Source organism: Pezoporus occidentalis, unplaced genomic scaffold (assembly GCF_034315485.1).
Source record: "Pezoporus occidentalis ecotype Australia unplaced genomic scaffold, CSIRO_AGI_Poc_V1 ctg286, whole genome shotgun sequence".
Classification (NCBI taxonomy): Eukaryota; Metazoa; Chordata; class Aves; order Psittaciformes; family Psittacidae; genus Pezoporus; species Pezoporus occidentalis.
In genome coordinates, this window is record NW_026914785.1 from 23881 (window position 1) to 45820 (window position 21940).

The following is a 21940-nucleotide window of genomic DNA, read 5'->3' on the forward strand; positions in this document are numbered from 1 at the left end:
TCATCTAGCCATTTAAAGACCATGTGAAGTTGGGGCTAAGCAGAAATTCCAAAACTAAGCCACTTCTAACTAACATGCTACTTAGCTGTAGTGATTTTTCTTTGTCTGGCAGAGTAGCCTTTGTCCTTACAAGGGAAACATTCTGTGGATAAATATGTTCTTGTGCTGCTAGTTAAGCAAACACACAAAACTCTTCTCTTCTATGACAAGAAGAGCCATGGATCTTGGGACTTTCTAATACTGTTGTCAGATGTTCGTACATGCTGTACACCTTGTCACATGGTGTCAGCTCCCTCTGCTATGACACCAGAGAACACATACGAAGTTGCTGTGATGTTTATGGAAAGTGGAGTAATCAGTAGCTGTGTCGAGTAGTTGGTCTAGATCAAAGTGTGAGACTGGAAGGTGTGGGAATGTACCAACTTGGCTATAAAGTGTTTGATTTGTTGTTTGCTTTTTTTTTTTTTTTTTTCCTGCTGCTGAGTCAGTTTCAAAGAATTAGAGGCTTTCCAAACCCTTGTGTGTGTCTCTTCCTAAAATAGCCACTTGCTGGTTCTTTTAGCCTCTGTCTTCCCTAGGCACTGGATGACAGTCTTGGACTTGGAAGGGTGGGAATGAGCACCTCTCCAAGCAAAACAGTGTTTCAGTTAGTCTTAGGATTCCAAAAGGGAGATGTTCATACACACTGATGCTGGAGTGTATGATCTGTGACTATCCTGTAGTGCAGTGATGGCAATTCAGTCTGACTTCTGTCAACATCTTTAAAAGTTGATAGACTGAATGCCTTTGACAAGGTAAGTATCCTTCTTCCTCTACTATCGCAGTGTCCAGCAGTGGAGGCTGTATTCCAGATGACTGAACTGTTGCCACTATGCCAGCAGCCTGTTTTATAAGTAGGTCTCTTGATTTGCCTTGCTGTTTTGTTTTCAGAGTCTTAAGTTTGTTCAGTCTCAGCAGGAACTGTTGGTTCAGCTATACTTCTGCTTCGTCATGAACAGAAACTAGTTTGTGGTGTATTAGGGGGATGTATGGTGGTAACGTGCTTTCTCTTATACTTGAGGACCAGCCGAACAACCTAATACTCAAAGCCCAGACCTTAGAGGATTGACCAGGTGTCCTGGAACAGGATGATCCTTGGAGGTGCTGAAATAGGTAGCCCTGATAAATAAATATTAGTGAAGCTTGTCAGTAGCATCTTTGAAAATACTGTGCTTTACAGTGAATCAGTTCATTTATTAAAAACCTGCGGTTTTTTTTTTCTCTCTGATGCAGGATCTCAGTCTACCCAATGGTACACCTGTGGACACTTCTAGCCCAGCCTCCTCCTCATCTCTCCTCAACAGACTGCAGCTGGATGATGACTTGGATGCAGAAACTAGAGACCTCTTTGTTACTGTTGATGATCCCAAAAAACATGTGTGCACCATGGAGACATATATCACATACAGGGTTACAACAAAGGTACAAAGCAACATTCCCCTTTTCTAGTACTTTATTCTCTGGGGCAGTGTTTCTAGGACATTTTCTGGATGTCCCTTGCATTGTGTTTCTTTGTGTTAAGGACAAGAACTGAGTGTCTTTTAGTGCCTTGTGAACGTATTGCAGCTATGATTTGCCATAGCAGAAATGTGAACTACTTCAGTATACGAAGCTATGCAAAACTTTTAATGTGTCAACTTAGATTTTTGTGTCTGACTCTTAAACAGAACTATTTGTAAACTTGCAAGGCCAGTTCCTTTCACTAACTTGTAAATTCATATAAAGTAATCTGACACTCAACTGGTTCGAGTTACCTCCCTTGAAGGGAAATGTGCCTTGTTGATTCACTGTTAATCATCTCACATTTTGTGTCTACCCTTCTCTGAAATGCTTTAAGCTGCTTGTTTTAAGTGTTTACCATGCTTCCTCTATCTGCCACTTACCTAAATCATAATCTTGATCCTAAATTGTAAACTAGTTTCTTTGCAGTTGTTGGTACAGAAGGCTGTACAGCTGCTGCTAAAACTAAGTAGCCTACGAATGCTACTGTCTACCAAAAGAAATATGCTAGAGTTTATTTTCAACATGTGTTGTAGTTCACTCATTAATGCAATTTCATTACACTAATAGGAAAAGTGATCTGAGAAGTCCATGCTCACAGCTGGAACATTAGTTTCTGTTAACTAGTTCATTCTCATCAACATCATCTCCTAGGTGACATTGACACCTATTTTGGGCATTTGTAGTTAACTAAGGCAGAAAGAGTTCACTAACTTTGGTAGGAATATACTTCATCCACTTGTCCCAATAGTTCAACATGCCTCTAGCCTAATTAGGTGGCACTGTATACTGGAGAGAATGCTTTTTTCTTTGAGAGAAGGAAAGTTTTACAAGCCACAGATAACTTTTATTTTTATCTTTTTTTCCCCAAGTTCTACTTTAGAGAAAATGATTTCCATAAAATTGTAGCTACCTCTTACTGCACGCTTAACATTGGCCTGTCATTCTTTGTTGCTTTAAGTGTCTTAATCTTGAAAGAAGTGTTTTATCTAGAGTGCTAGAAAATGCTAAGAAGTATTGAAGGAAACTTTTATACTGGTAGAAAGTCAGCCTTCAGCTGTTACATGATCAGAAGGAATAGGAGGCACAAAATGCAATTGAATTTTTCACAGGCAAATTGGCTGAAATTGCTTTTCCCTTAATTTAAGACCCAATTAATCTGTTACAATATTTTTACACACTGATACCCTAATAATGTTCCTATGTTTGGAAACCTGTGATGATGCAAGGGTTCCCTTTTTAAAGCAGAACTCTGGAGAGTGGGTATTTACTGTATTTAGATCAGCTTTATTACCCAACAGTAAAAAAAATCCCCTCATCCTGTACTTATATCTTTTGCATATCTACCTGCCTGTTAGTACTTCTTTAGGGATCTCATTATAGCACATAAGTCTGTGATATCATAGTATTACAGTACTGTTGTGAGGCAGTGTATAATTTATTGTTAGCAGGCACCATGAGAGCCCCACTTCTCTGTTATTTTTGTAAACTCCTGGCTAACCTCTGGGGTCAGCAGTTCTAGTGCCAGTTGTTTTTTTTTTTTTTTTTTAAAAAAAAAAAGGCTGTTTAGAAGGCTAACAATATTAATGGTCTGACTCATTCTTGCCATACAAACAAGGCCTCTTTGGTGCCAAGCTAATTGCCCAATCAGCCACTGCAGCTGAAAGCAGTAATTAAATGTAGCAAAAAAGCTGTGCAGCAGTAATCCTAGACAGCAGTGAGGATGAGTGGCGATGCTTGCATCTTCAGATTGTAGGTCAGAGTTCTGTAGCAGACCTTCCTTCTGTAAGGAGCTCCCTTGCCACTCAGTGTAAAGCCATACCTTCCTACGACCTCCCTTGTAGCCTTGTGTGACAGGGATTTGAAACCTGTAAGAGGTCTCTTTGGTGGCTCTGGATGAGGAGGCACGAATGACTGCTTTTTCTCCACTGAGGAATGCTACTGGAACCTTAAAGGTTTGGATAAACTTAGATCCTGGAATGAGTTATGCTGAAGACTTCACTGCTGTGAAAAGCAGCATCAATAGGTGGAAGAGGGAAATGTAATTGCTAGTGCTGTAATGTGTGCTTGTGGCTGTGACTAAACACCACTGTAGGGAACAATGTAACCTGACCACAGTCTTGTTTTTGTGATGTGCGTTTTTTTTCTTTCTTTAGAAAGGTTCTTCACTGTAACGGGGGAAAAAAAGGGGGGGGGGGGGAAGACTTGCAGTATGCCCCAGGCTGTGAATTGTTCTAGCATAATGCCATTCAGTATCCTAATCAAAACAACTGAAAATGGTTCATATGAAGCCTCAGAAGTTTCATTTATAGTGTGGCATTCTTAACATGTTAAATAAGCTGGTGTTACTCTGAGGTATAGCTGAGTAAAGTACAAATCTGCACTGACTATCTAGGTGTTGGTAGTCCCCCATGTACAAACACAACTGCTCCATTGGTTAGTCTGTGGACTAACACATATATCTCTTGACATAGCTAGCAGGTCAAAGGAGGAGGTGTACTTGATTTTTTTCTTTTATGCCTCTCTGTGCCTTCCTTTTCTAGAAACCACACCATTTAACAGGTAATAATAACACATTGGCGTGCTGTTTATAGTTTACTAGGGCTGTTGGTATGTTGACAGTGTGTTAAGCTTGCTGGCACCCCCCGAAAAAGAAGTTTCTGGCATAGAACCTATAAAGGTTCCCTAGTGGGGAGATTGGTGGGAGTAATGTGCAGTAACTAAAGAGCTGGAACCACCCCGCCAGGGAGTGAAGGGGTGGATTGCACTTAAAGGCTGCTATTTGGCTTTCTCCAAATATGTGGCAGTTGCTGTCAGTCTGAAAGTAAATACAAAATCTCTGCTGGAATTTAGCAGGCGATTGTAGTGGCTAGGAGTAGCAAAGCAACTTAGTGCTGGACTCAGTGCCAGTTCAGAGTTAGGGGAGCTGGTGCATTCCCGAGAATACAGTGGGTTTGATGTCGAGCTGTACATATAGTGTGCTGGCTCAGCAGCATTGCCTTCATTGCAAGATGGTCTTGGTGCTGTAGGTAACTGAGTGTAGCTCTGGGTTAAGGATGAAGAAGGTCTCTGTGTGATCTGTGCTTCTCAGTGGGACATAATAAGGGGCATTTACCTTCCAATGAGAGCTATCAGAACAACGGTCTCTTTAGCAGAGACTCCTCATTGGCTCAGTTTTATTAGCGCTTGCAGGCAGCCCCATGTAGGCAACCCCATGAAGCCAGGGTATGGACTGTGTGAGGACTGGATCAAACATTTGAAGCAGTTTCTCTGCATGCTTACGTTCCATCTCAAACTTACAATGTCAAGTTTAACTGCTTGCCCTATGGAATTAAAACTTTAAAAATTTAACTTAATGTACTGATATCTCTAATCAGGCATGCACAAGCTTGATATAAATAAGCTCATTTCTTCCTTGAAGAAATCAACAGAAACAGTCCATGGCAAGCTTAGTAACGGCTTATGTTCTAAACTTTTAGCCTCAAAGGAGTGTAATAAGCCTGTCACTTTGGAGATACAGGGCAGTGGTGAAGCATTTTATCACCCATGGTTAATGCGTATCATAGAATAAACAAGTCATTAAATATCTTTGTGTTTAATTCTTGGTAGCTGAAATAGTCGTATCCTTGCAATGAAGATTTCATACAGTCTTCCCCACAAGTTTGTAACTGCCAAGGTATTAATATGGTGCACAGTACTCTCCTCTCTACAGACTCTTCCCATAAAGTTTATCTGAGCAGAACATGTAATGAAGTGCAAATAGAATTCTAGGGGCACATCAGCTCCAAATAATCATTTATGTTATTGCTGGCTTTCCACTGCCTGAAAAGCCAGGGGATCTTTCTCTCATGCTGGCTACAAACAGTACTTAGGGCGTTGAGCCCCTATGCAAAGCTTGTCTGGCCTAGCCCTTGCCAGTGACGGCTGTACGTTTGCAGCTAAGCTCTGAAGCAAGAGGTTTTGGTGCATGCTAAGTTTATCCTGAGTTTATTCTTTTCCAGACCACACGAGCAGAATTTGATTTGCCGGAGTATTCTGTCCGCCGGCGATACCAAGACTTTGACTGGTTGAGAAACAAGCTGGAAGAGTCACAGCCAACGCATCTCATTCCCGTAGGTAGTAAGCAAGAATCTGATATTAAGGGCAGTTCTGTATCTGTCTTCCAAGGGTGATATTTTGATGATGTCTCACTTCAGGTCTAAATACAGTACTCAATTATCTTCTAGTATTTAGATTTTAAATACAGTAATTCATTTACTTCTAGTGAAGTGGGAAGAGCTTCCCCATTCTTGACTGATAATAAAGCTTTGACTTGGGTGGTACACCTAAGAGGTGAACTTTGGCAGCCTCCTTTAGCACAGTATGCATGGTGATGACATTTGTTGTGGCAAAAATGGAATATTCTTCATCTGCTGGCTCAATTATTATGCGTAGATTTCTGAGTATCTGAGGCTTATGAAAAGCCACACAGGTACTTCAGGTCCTAGTCTCAGTTTTCAAGGTGCGCTTTTGAGCTGGTTTTAAAGAGTATTTTTTAAAACTATTTGTGCTAACACGTAATAGCACAGACTTGCAAATCTTAGCTTCCGGCTTGATAGCTATTGCATATCTTCTGTAGGCAGAAATTTAGTTAATCTTATTAGCTAAATTGCTGCACCCCTTCTTGTTGCTGAAGCTGGCAGTCTGACTACCTTATGTCATAGAAGGTTGATACTGATCTTCAGCAGCCTGTTTTTCATGCTGTAGAAGATCACCACTGTCAGCTCTTTTAAATGAAGAAATTCAGAAAGGGCTGGAGGAGGTGAATTGTCAGGAAATGACAATACTGCTAGCATACGTTAGCTTGCCCATCTGGGTTTGGGGGAAAGTGTATCTGCTCTCTCTCTCTCTCTCAGCAAGGACTATGCTGTGTGAGAGGTATTCAGTTATGCTGTTCCAGGGTAGAGAGCTATTTAAGTCCTTAATTACACTGGGACTTGCCTCTAAGTGGAATAATAGCTCAGTCTCTCAAAGATAAAAAATAATTCCCAGAATCATGTGACACCATGAGCTGGCAGCAAATATATTTACTGAGGGATAGGGAGAAGAGGAGAGACAATGAGCTTACAGGGGTAAGGTGGGGATATGAGATTAATGTGTTAGCTCTCCAGACCCTCTTTTCTCCCTGTCTTTTCTGTGAAGAGCTGGAACTATTGAGGTTAAGCTGCAGATTCCTGAGTATACATCCTAAAAGGCTGCCACTCCTGCCTGAAGGCCTAAAAGGCAATAAATAAAAGTCTAGTAGAAGAAGGTGAGTCACAGCCAGGGAATCAAACTGTTATTTGTTGCTCACAGAATGAGAAATTTGGCACAAGTATCTCCAATGCTGGACATGAAACTGGATCAGAGCAAGGCAATCTCTTAAGTGCTTCCCTTCTAGAAAATCTGGAAGCGTAAGCATGCACTGTTCTCTTTTATTTGTCTATGCACAAGTTGGCAGTTACAGAATCTCCTATTAATCTCTTCCATGCAGTGGTATGGTGGGGAGATTGCTGAATCCTTTAAGTATTTTATTGGCTAGAAGTAGATGGGGATTACAAACTAAAGGCAGTTGGTGTAATGAGTGCCTAAAATCTCCTGTAACAAATGATGTGTCTTCTCAATGCATTGAGTCATGCTAAGTCCTACACGTAGGATGTCAGACTAACTGAATACAGGTTCCTTTTTGTCTCTTTGGTTACAGGTTTTTACTTTTTAAATTTTAAATTACTTGAGACTTACTCTAGTTTATTCTTTCAAACAACAGTAAAAATGCACTCAGATCTGTCTCTAGATGAGAAACATAAGCCTAACAGGGCCATGAATCTTGTCATTGGATGGCAATGTTTGGCTACTGGAAGCCATTTCTGACAGCAGTGAACTCTGCTCGCAAGTTGCCGCAGGGAAAAATAGACTATTAAGCTGGTAGACTATAAAGTAGATAAGTAACATGCATTTAAAGCAGATTCTCTGTTGCTAGCTGTGTGTATTGACTGTTTGGGATGGGCCTCCAAAGGCCTAAAAAGTAAAGGACTGTACTTCTATAGCTAAAACCAGGTTAAATGGCAAAACCTCTTTAATACAGGTGCACTCTTCTGTGGGTCTCAAATACTGAAACTTCAGTCACTCTTCAGTGCCAGTTTGCATGTGTTTGGTTGAACTAGGGTTCTTCAGTCTTCCACCTTGTCCTTCTCCTCCTACATATGGTGCTACGGTAGTGACTTCTCCAGTGTACATTCCCAGCTAAAGTTTACAAAGCATAGAAGAAAGTTTCTTCTTCCCTGAAGGCTACCGCACTGTTATTCTTCTAACGAAGTCTAATTAGAGTGTACCTAAAACTGGTCTAACTAGAATGACTGAATATCTTATTCTGCTAAGCATAATAATGTAAGTCTTAAATTTTAAGAACTAAATATAGTGGTCAAAATGTAGCTGTGTTTCAGCTAAGTCCTGCTAGCTGTGTTTTTTTAGGAGGTGCAATCTTCATGTACATCCCACATCAGCTAGGGTATGGTGGGAAAGGCATATGCATATACAATGTTTTTGTTTGGTCTTTGAATTATTTTTGTCACAGATTTCAGGTGACAGACTCTTTGCAGTGAAGAACCCTGATTCCTGAACTGGGTGAAAAAGGCTGTTATTGCTAGCTTAAGAGTAAGCAGATAATTTATCTGGGCACTGTTTCACAAAAGTAAAATGCGAAGCACAATTTTAAAACTGATACTAATCTGAGAGCTCATGCTGTCTAATGCTAAAACAAAATCAGATCTAGTGGCAAAGCTGAGCCTAACCATGCTGAAGCTTATAGCTGTCTTCCATCTGAAGAGGTAATTTGAAGTCTGGAGTCAAAGAGTAACAGGAGGACTGCAGAACTAGTAAGTCTGGAGGGAGACTTGGGCTTACATGTTAAGATGAACTGCAGGAATTAACTTGTGGGGTCAAAACAGGAGTAAGATGAAAGAGTAGTTATGTTGGCAGAGCTTTGTCACTTGCAGAAACATACTCAGGAATGTTGGCTATGATAGATGATGAAGTGTGCAAGTCCTTCAGGAAGGGTCCAGCTTGCACTACTTGCCATATCAAGCCTGCCTGTCTTTGCACAGTGTGGTGCTATCACTGTCAGCCCTCTGCAGAAGGGCCTTGTCCAGGAGCTCTAAGTTGTTCAGAATGAGGGGAAAGAACAAGTAGAATTGCTAAATTTTGAGTGTTTCTGGACTGAGTAGCCTTGCTTTAGCACTAGAGGTGTGCATTTGTGTTGTAAATAATGTGCAGCTCTGCTGGTATCTCCTTTAGAGCTGGAGCTTGAATATGGCTAGCAGTAGGGAGGAACAGCCTAAACTGTGCTAGATGTACTTAGCACGAGCACTATGTGGGCTTCACTGGTGTGGCTCTTGGTTGAAGCCATTTAGTAGAATTGCTAGCATTAGGCCAGACCATTTGACGTTATGGTTCCTGTTAGCTAACACTGCAGTTCCTGTTAAGACTGGAGTTTGACTGTTTTGTATATTTCCAAATAGCAGAAGCAAGTTTTTTGTCTTTTGAATCTTGTGCATTTTGCTTGTCCCTGACAGCCTCTTCCTGAAAAATTTGTGGTGAAAGGTGTTGTCGATCGCTTTTCTGAAGAGTTTGTGGAGACAAGGAGAAAAGCATTAGACAAATTCTTGAAGAGAATAACCGATCACCCAGTGCTTTCTTTCAATGAACACTTCAATGTGTTTCTCACAGCCAAGGTAAGCCAGTAATTTTCAAACACAGTCATTGACAAGGGCATCAGGACAGGCACCTTTACAGTCTCTTTTGAAATGAAGGTATAAAGGCATTAATGAAATTACATGTGCAGGTCTGAACTTCCCCTAAAACATCAGAGTTGTTGGGGACCCTGAATATTGTGTGTGACAGATGCCTCTGCATGACAACTCTATGGGGTTCCCTTTCCTTGAATGCAGATGTGGTCAGCAGATGTACAGATTCAGTTCTCCAGACCTGCTTGTTTTGTATACTTGTGTGTAGAACATACTGCTCTGAGAGGTTCAGAATTTAGAAAATTGTGGACTTTGTAAAATTGTCCTTCTAGGAGAAAGGAAGTGGGGAAGAAGAAGAGATGCCTCTTGCACAAAAGTTTGCAAATTTCCTAACTTTTTTTTCTTGTCTGTGTCTCTATACTCTTTGCACTTGTTGCTCTCAAAACTAAGCATGAACACCTCATTCTTGTTTGTTCTCGGTCAACAACATGATGCTCGTCTTCTGTGTTACTCATCCAGCAACAGTGCAGTTTTCTTTGGCTGTCTTTTGATCTGCATTTTAAATAAGATTAGAAGGACCTACAGTTATGCTGGGGTTTGACTGATAAGTGAGGAGACCTGTAAAAGCACATCTTTCCAATGTCACATTAGGCCACTTTACTCAAATGTGGCAATTTGAACTCAAATGTTAGTTTGTGCTCTGTGTGCTCGTAATGTGAGGCTCAACCTTCAGTTCCCTTTTATTTCCCCTCTGTGATGAACTTAACCACTGAAACAAGCCAGAAATGCAGAGTTTTAGAACCTTGACAGTTAAATGTCAGATAGCTTTGTTCTGCTTTTTAGCTGTCAAAGCATGATGCAACTTTCTTAGCTGGTTAGTTGTTTCCTCCCACCCCTGTAAAATTAATGGTAAGGGCTTTATTCTCAGCTCTGGGTATAGTAGCTGTTGAGGTGTCAGGTTCTTCTAATCACATTTATGTGTGAGGCATCCCTGCCCATTTCAGGAAGGTTGAAACCATCTTACGGTCCTTTCCAACCCTAACTCTTCTATGATTCTATATTTGACTTACGTATAAATACTTGAAAAGAATACCCTAGTACATGTTTCGAACATGGCTGTTGTACTTTTTTAAAGACCATTTAAGCTTTTAGTCTAGTCTATAATATCATGCCTTGATTCTTGACCTCTGCAGGTCTGGTTGGTTTGAAAACCTCCCTCAGGCGGTAAAGGGTAACCTAATTGAAATGTCTTAAGCCTGCTTTGAGATGTTGAATAGTGACCCCTGCTGGAAGGAGTGAAATGCAAAAAGGACAGCATTTTGACTAAAACCATTTTTTTTTTTTTTTTTTTCTTTCCTGATTTCAAGATGAAATCCCCTGAAGACTGTAGGTAAACAGCCTTGCTAACATAGGTTGTCTGAATGATTCTATGCAAGTGTTTAAAGGGCTGGCAACGGAGTTTAAGCTTTCTGTGCAGGAAACATAGCTACATGTGACCAGCATGAACTGTACTCTGGCTTGCAGAAAAGCTGGGCTCATCTGCCTAGTGGTGCACTTTTAATGTGTACAATCTTCTCCTGCCTCCTATCTGGCCACACAAGCGGTGTGAGGAGAATGCTGACCAGATAGGCATGCAATATGTAGTTCTGTGCTAGGTCATCAGAGCAAGCTGGTGTATTTGCATAATACTGGTATTGTGGGCTATGACTTTAAAGTATGTGTGGGTGAATGGTCTGAACTCCATGGAAACAGCTGTTAATGTTGGTACTTCCTTTGGGACAGTACAGGAACATGGGAAAACCTGGCCATGTGGAAAGGTGGACCACTTACTAATTTATAGTGCATTTTACACCATTCACCTGGATAGCTTATCTCCATCCAGAGGGAGACTTGAAACTGTGCTCAACTGTGCAACTTGTACAAAGTAAGGTTTTGTTCAAGGCTACATGTCACACATGTCTTGCCTTCACAAGATTTGATTGGGACTGGGAAGTGTCCTTCACTGTATTAATCTTCAACATGCAAGTAAAATACTTCTAAACTGTTGTTTGTTTGTTTTAAACTTCCTAGGATCTTAATGCCTACAAAAAACAAGGAATAGCATTGCTGTCAAAGATGGGAGAGTCTGTCAAATACGTAACAGGAGGTTACAAATTAAGAAGTCGACCACTGGAGTTTGCAGCCATTGGGGAGTATTTAGACACATTCTCTCTAAAGCTTGGTACCATTGACAGAATAGCACAGCGGATTATCAAAGAACAGTTGGGTAAGGAATACAAGGTGCTCTAACATAATGCTTCAGTCTCAGTGCTGTGTATCTTGCTCTGGTTGATGGCAGGACTGAGTCAACTTACGTCCATGATTCTGGCCTGTAATGAGCCACATACAGAGCAAAATCTAATGTCTCTTGCAGATTTAAAACAGGCACAAATCCTAACATGGTATCTTGTCTTAGCAAAGCTCTCTAAGTACCTTTTAAAGTAGCTTTTGATGTTATACCAGCCTACTTTCTTACTAGAGTTATTTTTGGAAAGACTTTTGGAAGGGGGAAGAACTTGTAGATTCCATATGGAGTACAGATGGAATTCCTAAACCCAGATAACCTTTACAGATCTGTCTTAGCAAAGCCAAGTTTTATGTGTATTTAAAAGAAAAAGTACTTTGGCTATTGCACAGATGCAAGTGTCTTTTGTATTGGAAGCTTGAAGGAACAGTCAGTTAAGCCGGAGACAGCTTGGACCTGTCAACTCTGCAGCCATAGAACTCTTGTATGTTAAGATGGTTGTGCAACACAAGAGTCCTTGGGGAGTTAATGTTTGCTAAGCTTGGTGTAGTTTCTCCTGTTTGGTGTGAGAGTTTGCAGATCCTTGTGCCTCACTTTTACTCTGCTAATCTACTTTTCCATCTGCCTCTTGCAGAATACTTGGTGGAACTACGAGAATATGGACCTGTTTATTCAACCTGGGGAGGGCTGGAGGTTGGGCTATCAGAGCCACTGGAAGGGGTGTCTGCCTGTATTGGGAACTGCTGCACGGCTCTTGAAGAACTTAGTGAAGACATGACTGAAGACTTCCTGCCTGTACTGAGGGAATATATATTGTACTCGGAGTCGATGAAGGTAAAGGGAGCCCCGTGGCAGAAGACACAGCAGTTGTGTTCGCACCGAATGTTGTATCAGCGAGTTCATCCTTTCTAGCAGTGAGAGAGGTTGATGGTGGGGAAAAAAGGGGGAAGTAAAGAATACATTCATTAGGAGGATATTTTAATAATCAAAACAAAACCAGGTACGTTTAGTAGCCGGGTGTTGCATGATAGATAATGCAGCATAGAATTATAATGCATATAGCATTATTTATCTGCTCTGCTACTCAGTTAAGCTAAGATCAGTAATGCCGGAGTGCACACAGAGTGTGCAGAGTTCAGTGTGTATTAGCAATGTGCATTAGCAGTCCCCCTTTAGAAAACTAACAGAAAATTCCTTCTGAGGATTTTACTCTTGGAACAGCCATTAAAAGGTCATGATATGCACTCTTTTAGAGATCTGATACCCTGTTGTATATCTACAGTCTGAACATGGTAGTCATCTGTCTCAATTCTCCTGTACTTAAACTGAGAATTGAAACACTTACTTGCATAGTTCTTTTCCCACCTTCAGATGCCTAGTTGTATGGCTCCTGTCTTCTGGCTGAAGTATTTGTGCGGAAAGTTTTGCTCTAATACCCTGAGTATACTCTTTACATTTGTAGTCATGGTATTGCCCCAGTATAAACAAGGTGTATTGCCCTTACAGCACTATTAACACCCAAGTATTGCTGGAACAGCTGAGCTGTAGCTGGAAGCCTTGATCCAGGGTGTTCATATTTAGCCTTATTCTGTAGGACTGGTCATCACATGTGTACTAAAAATTAAGGAGCATAAGACTAATGGTTAAAGCTTTTAGCTCAGAACACCTGGCTTTGATGGTGCAAATATCACAGCCTACTGGAGATGACATCCAAAGTGGCAAGCTGAGTTGAGAGGTGCTTTTCACAAATGTGGCAGGGGAAGAATATTTTTAAGCTAAAAAGCAACAGTTTATTCATCTGAAGAGGTACTTCAGACAGCTGAACACCACTTACCACAGGGATAGTCCCATTCTAAAAGCCCTAGTGTCAGATGATGGCAGAGACACTAAGTGCAGTCTCCAAGCCAACAGGTAGTGTAGCTGCAAGTATTTAACACCTCTCTGTGTCATTAAAGTGGTGTTTAACTGCCTGAAGTACCTCTTCAGCTGAAGAAACTCTTGCTTTTTAGCTTAATTTTTAGAGTGTTGATTTGACTTTCTAGTGTGCTAAAGGATTCACTCTTGTCAGTTACTCTCTGGTCATAGATTGAACACACTCATCCTGTTGATGCTTCCTAACAGGGTGGATATAGAAAATAGCAGTTGTACTTGTGAAATAGCAGTTAATAGCAGATAAGGATTATGCTGCCTAATGTCTGCCTTGGGCATTTCATTAGCTTTACTGTGTCTGAAAGTCAAGAATAAAAGCTATTGCTAGCCAAGGCAGACTCTTCCTCTTTTCCTTCCCTTCCAAATGCAAAAAGCGAAATATCTCACGTCATGAAGTGCAGTATTCTTATGCTAGAAAATAGCAGTCTGCTGCTATTTCTGCAGTAAGCAGCTACAGAACTGTCTTCCTGGACACCATAAAAGTGAGTCGCTGTAAAGAAGGCTATTCTTGGAGTGCAAGAGGCTTTCTGCTGAAAGGGCTGTCTTCTTCACTAGCATTGCAGTCCTATTCATCAGCTACTAAAAGGACTGTTTGTGAAATTAAAGTGTTTTGGTCTTTCAGGGCACAGCTTTTGGAAAGGATATTTGATAGAAGGCAAGTCTTTTTAGGCACTAGGAGTTCAGTGCAACCTTGATAGTTTTCTCTGCATGGTGTACCCTAGGTATTGGTATGGGAACTTGGATCTCTAGAGCAGTCTCTAGCTGAGTGAATGTCTCTGAGTAAGAACTGCCACTATTTTGGGGATGAATCTGAAGACCTTAGTGTCTTCAAGAGCACTATTACACCTAAGGGGGACAGCCCAAGAGAACTGCACACAGGCAGTTCCCTTGGGCAAAGAACCAGCTTCTGGGTGAGACAAATACAGGCTGACTCCAGGGAGGCCCAATCTCAGGGTTCATTTGAAAGATTTACGGAAATGGGGAGAGGCTGGCATTGTGAGCTCCAGTTAAATGTGTGCTGGTAGTGTCTAAAGGAGGATATTGTCTAAAACATGGGCCATATGTGAGACGGCCAGGGGACTTCTTGAACCCTGGTGCAATGGGGCCCTTGTCAGCAAATGCGTGGTACCACGTTCTTTGTTACACTGGTCTTCCCCAGGAAGACAAGTGCAGAGGTTGAGCTCCACTATACATAATTCAGTGCTGATATTAAAGTGTTATATGAACTCTAAATGCTTAACATTGCCAGAAAGGCTTATCAGATGATGCAGTCCCCAGCTGTGTGCTTGGACAAGACTTCTAATGCATGTTTAAAGCAAGCACCAGATAAATGGCTAACTGTCTCTCTAAAGGAGTACAGTAAATAAGGGTTTTTCTGTGAGGGCTAGTCATAGTAAGAAGCTCTGAAATGGCATGGGATTGCAGCTTGAGAAAGGATGGCAGACTCCTGAAGCTCTTTCAGAGATGTGGGCCAAGGTAAAATGCTTCAATTAAATACAAAATGGAGAAGGACCTGCCTCACTGAAAGCAAGTTGCCTTGCTTGTGCAGAGACCAGTGGTTTAGTTCTGTCCCCCAAATCGCTGAAATGTGTGTGTGTTTTCTGTTTGGTGTTGGTTTATTCCAACTTTTTAACAATTATTTGTCAAATTTGTTTTTCTCTCTGAGGCATTAGCTAGCAGAAGTTTTGCATAGGCTATGTTAAGTCTGGAGGTACTTGGTGCAGAGCTTTTCAGAGGAATGCTAAGCTTTAATGCATTGATCTACAGCTGAGAAGAGATTGCCTGGAGGTGTCGGAGGAAACACTCCCTTTCACAAAGGGAAAGCAGTATTTTTCTGTCACTTACAGGTCAGCCATTAACAGATCCTTAAGGCTGTATTCAGAAGCTTGCTGTTAATGGTCCACAGTGGATAGACTTGAGCATTTAAGGAGAAATAAGACACCAGCCTTTTGAATCTAGCCTGCTGATAACTGTTGTGTTAATCATTGGCCACTCCAGCTTATTGCACTGTCTGCAGGCTCTTAAAGGCTGCAGTTGCTGTCAGAGATGGTTATTTTTCTCAGAAGAAATTCCAGTTGACTCAGGTTCAAGAGGCAATACAAAGTAGAAATGCCTGCTAAATCCCTCAGGGTTTTGTTGCATTGGTAACCTCAATCACCTAAGGGCTATTCCACATAGTTGCTTAGATTCAAAAAATAGCAGGAATGTTGTGGGTTTTAAAGCAAACACGACCAGTGGCATGCTTGCTTGTATCCCTCTAGGGACAAAAGGGGAGGGTTAAGGAGAATTTTTCAGTTTTGCCCCCCCCCCCTTTTTTTTTTTTTCCTTTCCTAAACTAATAGCAGCTTTGTGAATGGGCAGCCACTCCCGTTTATCATGGACTGAGGCTTGTGAGGGTATTGATTGCAGTGTCTCCTGTCTCTACTCCAGAGCAACTGCACTGGTGACCTTCTCTTGGCTTAAGAGGGAGGAGGGGGAAGGTGGTGATTAGTAGTAGATGCCGGTTTTGTACACAGAATCATAGAATAGTTAGGGTTGGAAAGGACCTTAAGATCATCTAGTTCCACCCCCCTGCCACAGGCAGGGGTACCTCCCACTAAACCATGCAGCCCAAGGCTCTATCCAACCTGGCCTTGAACACCACCAGGGATGGAGCATTCACAACTTCCCTGGGCAGCCTATTCCAGTGCCTCACCGCCCTTACAGTAAAGAACTTCCTCCTTATATCCAATCTAAACTTCCCCTGTTTAAGTTTTAATCTGTTACCCCTTGTTCCATCACTACAGTCCCTAATGAATAGTCCATCCCTAGCATCCCTATAGACCCCCGTCAGATACTGGAAGGCTGCTATAAGTTCTCCACACAGCCTTCTCTTCTCCAGGCTGAACAGCCCCAGCTTCCTCAGCCTGTCTTCATACGGGAGGTGCTCCAGTCCCCTGATCATCCTCGTGGGCTCCTCTGGACTTGTTCCAACATCTTTAATTAGGAAACATATCTTGGCTAGATTGGCTCTTACAGCTCTGAGAAATACTCTTAAACAGATATTTCTGTAGGCAGCAATGCATGTTAGTCCTGCTTTACTAGACTTGTCTGAAACTTACAATGATTACTTACCTCCTGTTGCCCTAATGGGATAATTGCATCTGGGTGGCAAAAGGAAAGGCTCAGAGTATGAAGTGACTAAGTTGGCTGCAAGACAAGTTCAAGTTTACAGGTGCCTCAGCAGCGAGTGTTGAGTAACTTTTATCTAAGCATTTTTAATAATGTCTTTGCATCAACTGAGTTATCAAACATTTAATAGTTGTTGCCTTGTGAGGACTGAAGTTGCCCACTCTTGTTGACACAACTGCTTATTTTTTTAGTAGTAAATTCTTAGAGGTTAATTTCTATGCTTATCTTTAAATTGTAAGACTATATCATAACCTTAGTGGGGATCTTGGTTTGTGGAAGTGTATCATATTTTGTGTTCTGTTCTGAGAATATGATCAATAAAATGTTTACTGCTTAGGAAACTCATGTAGGTAGTTGAGTACTTTTCATGTAAACTGTGCTTTTCATAGTTATTATTAACTAAACCAAGAACCAACCTCCCCCACTGCCAACTGATCTAAAAGCAAAGCTTTCTTTTGTTCTAACACAAGGATGTAAAAGCTTCCTATAAAGGACTTCAAGAAGTCCTATAAAGGACTCCCTTTGCAAGTGGAAAGGGAGATGTAATACCTTCTGTGGTGGCTTTTCCTGTCTTTTGGCCCACAGTGTCTGCTGCTTGAGCATATCGGAAGCTTCGCACTAGTCCGCAACAGCTTTGATGCTTTTGTTTATTTCCTTTTCATGCTAATAATAATTCAAGTGATTAATTGAATTTACTTAGGGTTATATTCATGGTTATATGCCAGCTTTTATCTTGCATGCTTCCACCTTGTCCAAAAGTTGAATTTTATCTGACCCTGCCAGCTGCTGGAGAGCAAGTGCCCTTTGTTTTTTAAAGCTACTCCATAAATACTGTAAAATAGGACAAAGGAAGTATGGAAGTCTGACTTCAGTCTGAATTAGCTCTTAAGCTTTGCAATTTCTTGCAGGGTGGGGAGGGAAGGAATGAGAGGATCCCTGTCACAGGTGTCTTTTTCTCTTGCTCATAGAATGTGTTGAAGAAGAGAGACCAAGTTCAAGCGGAGTATGAAGCAAAACTGGAAGCTGTAGCCTTGAAAAAAGAGGAACGCCCAAAGGTTAGCACTTTAAACTGAAGTCTTGAAAAACAGCTTGCATATACATTACTACATGAGAAGAATGGAGAAACAGAACTTGCTTCGTCTGGCTTTAGTGGCTTCTTTGCAGTATAAGCAGTTTTTGGCAGAACAGATGCTTGTTGTTGGCAAGCTGGTGTGAAATTAAGACCTAGATATGAACATACATAACCTGTCTAGCAACTTCTGTACGACTGATCTCCCACCATGCAGAGCAGGATGTCTCTGACCTGTGTAACACAGGTATAACAGCCAGGAACGAGCTGGAGTGTTCAGTGACCTGGACTGAAGCACTGGTAGAACATTCCGTGGTGATTTAGCAGTATGTCAGTTAGCTAGTTAAGGTGCCAGCCTTGGCACTGCTGAACTGTATTGCAGGATACCTGTTTTGACTGTGGAAGACTTCGTATTTTGCCCCTTCTCGGGAGCTCTTCCTGTCTGATGCTGAGCAGACACAGCAGATGTTATTGGGTGGCAGTTTTCACCTGAGCTTCACCAGAAGCAAAGCTGTAAACTGGTGTGCTTGTGCTGCCACCTGCTTTCTGCATGAAGCAGTGTGCACATCAAGGCAGCTCTAACCAACAATGACAGCAGGTTACATTCCCTTCCTCTGCTTGGGGTTTTTTGGTTCCCCTTCAGTTTTCATTAATCTTAAACGAGATATAAAGTGCTTTAAAACTATTAATTACCTTAAAATTTTGTTTAAGCTACTGAGTTGCAAATTCTGTCCTGGGAAGCTGCAGTTTTGTGAAGAAAGGTATTTACATTCCTGAATTGCACTGGTGCATGTGCAGACACTGCTTTCATGATGCCTGTGGAGACTTAGCTGGAGTTCATTGCTGCTGCTCGTTAATTAGAGCATATGTGACCCATTTGCTGATCACTGGGTTGTCCCTGTAGCTCTAAACTTTTGTACAGCACTCTCAGCCTGAGCTGGTGGAGAACTGGCTCTGAGAAAGATATTTTTTTTAATTCTTTTTTTTAATATTTTTGTTGTGGTTTCAGATCTTAGCAGAGGAAGCAGGACACTTGCAAACTAACTTAACTGGGTTGGGAAATCATGCGTGGTTTTGCTTCCAGACTTCATGACTTTTGATAGTCTATCCTTTCCCATTAAGGTAGCAGAGTACTTATAAATTTGAGGCAAGGCATGCTTGGCTTGAAAGATGCATCTTCTAAATGTTCCAGCCAATGGCTTCATAGTTCTTGTCTGAAGCCTGTGAGAGAGCTTTGTATCTGTAGTTGCAGCAGAGTGGATTCCGTAGCCATAAGTATAGTGCTCAGAGAGGGTAGGGGAATTCTGTAGCTACTGAACCCCCAAGCTACCTGTAGTGTGGTTGTGTGAATCAAGTGGTACTCAAATCCCATGAATACGAAGGAGGTGCTTCCTGTGTAAGAGATGCAGGACCTTCTCTGAGTTAGCGCAGTACTTCAGTGATCGGCTGTAATCCACATCTGGAGAAGAACCAGAGTTGATACATTTCTGCCTAAATTGCGTACCTTGCCAAAATGCAAGGTAGTAGTACACTACAAACATCTGCAAAATGTTCTTCATTCTACCTTTGCCTCTGTGCAAGTCACAGCTTCTAGAGCAGAAGTTCACTCCTCACATTGGTGTTAGACTACAGGGGTTTCCTCTTCTGAGACCATGGGCTTAGTCTGCATGTCCTTACAGGCTTCCTGTCTGTGTGGACCATGCAGCACAGTGAGAAGGGCAAGAAAGGTGCTTATAGGTTTTCTTCCTGAAGAAACATCTAGTCTCACTAATACGGAACTGGGTCTTTTCTCCTTGCAGTCATAACTGACTTTATTCAGGGTAACTTGTGGACTGTTAACTTACCCTTTCCTCTGTAGGTTTGCTGAGTGAGGTTTGAGATAATTCAGCAGTCTAGAATTCTCAATGTCAGTTTCAATATTTTTTTTTTTTTGCTGCAGGTACCCACAGATGTTGAGAAATGTCAAGATCGAGTAGAGTGTTTCAATGCTGATCTGAAAGCAGATATGGAGAGATGGCAGAACAACAAAAGACAAGACTTTAGGCAGCTACTCATGGGGATGGCAGATAAAAACATCCAGTACTACGAGAAGGTACGTGGCACTTAGCATTGGCAAAGGACTAAGAATAGTTCAAATTCTTCTGAGAGGATGGTGATAATACTTCAGGAAATCTTTGCACTGTCTTGAAGAAAAGAATCTTGGACATGTAAATCAGTCTCTAGTTCTGTGGAAGCTGCTTTTTGTAGGCAGCTTACTGTAACCAGTTACTGACTTTCTTGTCATGCTCAAGTGTGAAGCTAGCAGTCTTCTGCAAGGCAGGCCTGTAACAGCATTTCATCTTGAGTGCCTTCATTCTTGCACTGAACAAATTACTGAGCAGCAGTAGTGGTGACAAAAAAGACCAAAATTGCATATTCTAGTAATAATATCAGACTAGAAATCTCTTGATTCTGCCTTTTAGATCCAAACTACATGGGTTAATGTATATCCATAGACCCATCTGTAGATTACACCTAGTATGCATAAATGGTTCTAATCTCTGTCCCTTTGTGCATAGTTTTGTCCCTTGTATGTTAGTGCTGGAAATACAAAGTCAGGCACCTCTGCACTTTTTCAGTTGGTGCATGTGTGCCTGAGATTCAGTGTCAGACTATTTTAAGTGAAAGGGCTTTGACATTTGACTGCATATGTTGATAATCTAGTTTTTCTTCCTGCTAGATTGGTGCTGCCCAGTGCAATGGTTGATATATTAAACCCTTCTAGTCTTATGCATGGTGACATACTTGAACTTTTTGCCTATTGATTTCTTCCATATGTGCTTTGCAAACTTTTCTGTCTTCCCACAAAGATGTGAATTTCTACTAGAAACAATTTGGCTGCCTAGCTGAAAGCTGTGGTGCTCTTCAGTTTAAAAGAATATAGATTGGTATTTGGAAATGGTGGATATTCTGATGATTTTTAATGGCTTGGAGCATGCTGTTGACTTTGGAAAGCTCAGATTTGTTTTCCTCATTTGGGAACTGCACCTGCTCTTTCTAAATGCTTTCTTGCTGTTTGAGATTGGTTTTACCTCTTTTCCTTCTGTGTTAATTAACCTATGAAGATCCAGCTAGCCTTTCTTGAACTTTCATTCTACTGGTCTGGAAGGGTTGGTTAAAAGTTACAGGAACTAATGTATAACCCATTTTTTTAAATCTCTGTTTCTTTCTTCAGTGCCTTATGGCGTGGGAGTCAGTTATACCACTATTGCAAGACAAGCCAGAGACCAAATAAGTACCACCTCCATGGACAGTCTAGCACTTCTGTACTCAGTACCACTAGACATACTGGAACTGTATGAAGGACTCCTTTTGTCAACTGAAACACCAGCTGCACTTAAGCTGGAACAGATGCTTTGAAAATTAGTTTAATTTTTTTCCTCACTTTCTCTGTTTAAACTAGGGTATTTTTCATCTTTTTAAGTTATCTTGAATGGTTCCTTCTTTATCCTATGGAGTGATTGGGGGTTCACAGTGAAAGCCCATGGGGATCTTGATAAAACTTACCTCTCTAGTCTGGAAGGAACTGATGAATGGAACACTGAAAAGATGAAAATACTACTGCAAGGTGCCAAATGATGTCTCTATTACCCTACTGTTTTGTTTGCTTATAAAAAACCCACAACATAATAATTATTCCTGTGATACACTACTCCCAAACCAGTCCTTATCCCTTTTTTTTTTTTTTGGATGGACAGGGAAAGGCTGGAAATGAGTATTTTCTGTTTTGTTACCACCTATATGCTCCTGCTGGATCCAAAGGTTTCTGGAGACTTTAATGCATGGGAGTTGGGCTGGTCCAAGACAGAACATACCGATACCACCTGCAGATAGCCGGTGATGCAAGCATGAACTGTGTTTTTTTGTGAGTGTGGCATGCTCTTGGTTCATTCTGAGTATCTTTGTTTATCTTGGTGCTTATGAAGTGATGTCAGTTGGCTGAAGTGTACTTGTGATGGACTTGGGGATCAGAACCAGCCTAGCTGCAGGAGCAAGTTGAACAGCTGTCTTTCAAGGCTTACAGCAATGGTGGAAGAAAGTATGAGTCTTTAGTGTATTTTCTCTAAAGCTAGCACTGGAGGTTGCATGGTAGAATTCTCTTGGCCCATGCTTTAAACTTTTGGGGTGTGGAGGCTTTTTGTGTGTTTA

The 21940-nt window shown here is 41.4% G+C and overlaps 1 protein-coding gene across 1 annotated transcript in view; it reads left to right on the forward strand.

Annotated features, from left to right (window-relative positions):
* SNX30 (sorting nexin family member 30) overlaps positions 1-21397 on the forward strand; it is a 40554-nt gene extending 19157 nt beyond the window's left edge. Inside the window, exons 2-9 of the mRNA XM_062625993.1 lie at positions 1273-1461; positions 5541-5651; positions 9129-9287; positions 11370-11565; positions 12218-12417; positions 17652-17738; positions 19692-19844; positions 20967-21397. Of these exons, the coding sequence (XP_062481977.1) occupies positions 1273-1461; positions 5541-5651; positions 9129-9287; positions 11370-11565; positions 12218-12417; positions 17652-17738; positions 19692-19844; positions 20967-21026 (1155 nt within the window). The 3' untranslated portion in view covers positions 21027-21397. The remainder of the gene's footprint in view (positions 1-1272; positions 1462-5540; positions 5652-9128; positions 9288-11369; positions 11566-12217; positions 12418-17651; positions 17739-19691; positions 19845-20966) is intronic.
* The last annotated feature ends 543 nt before the right edge of the window (positions 21398-21940 follow it).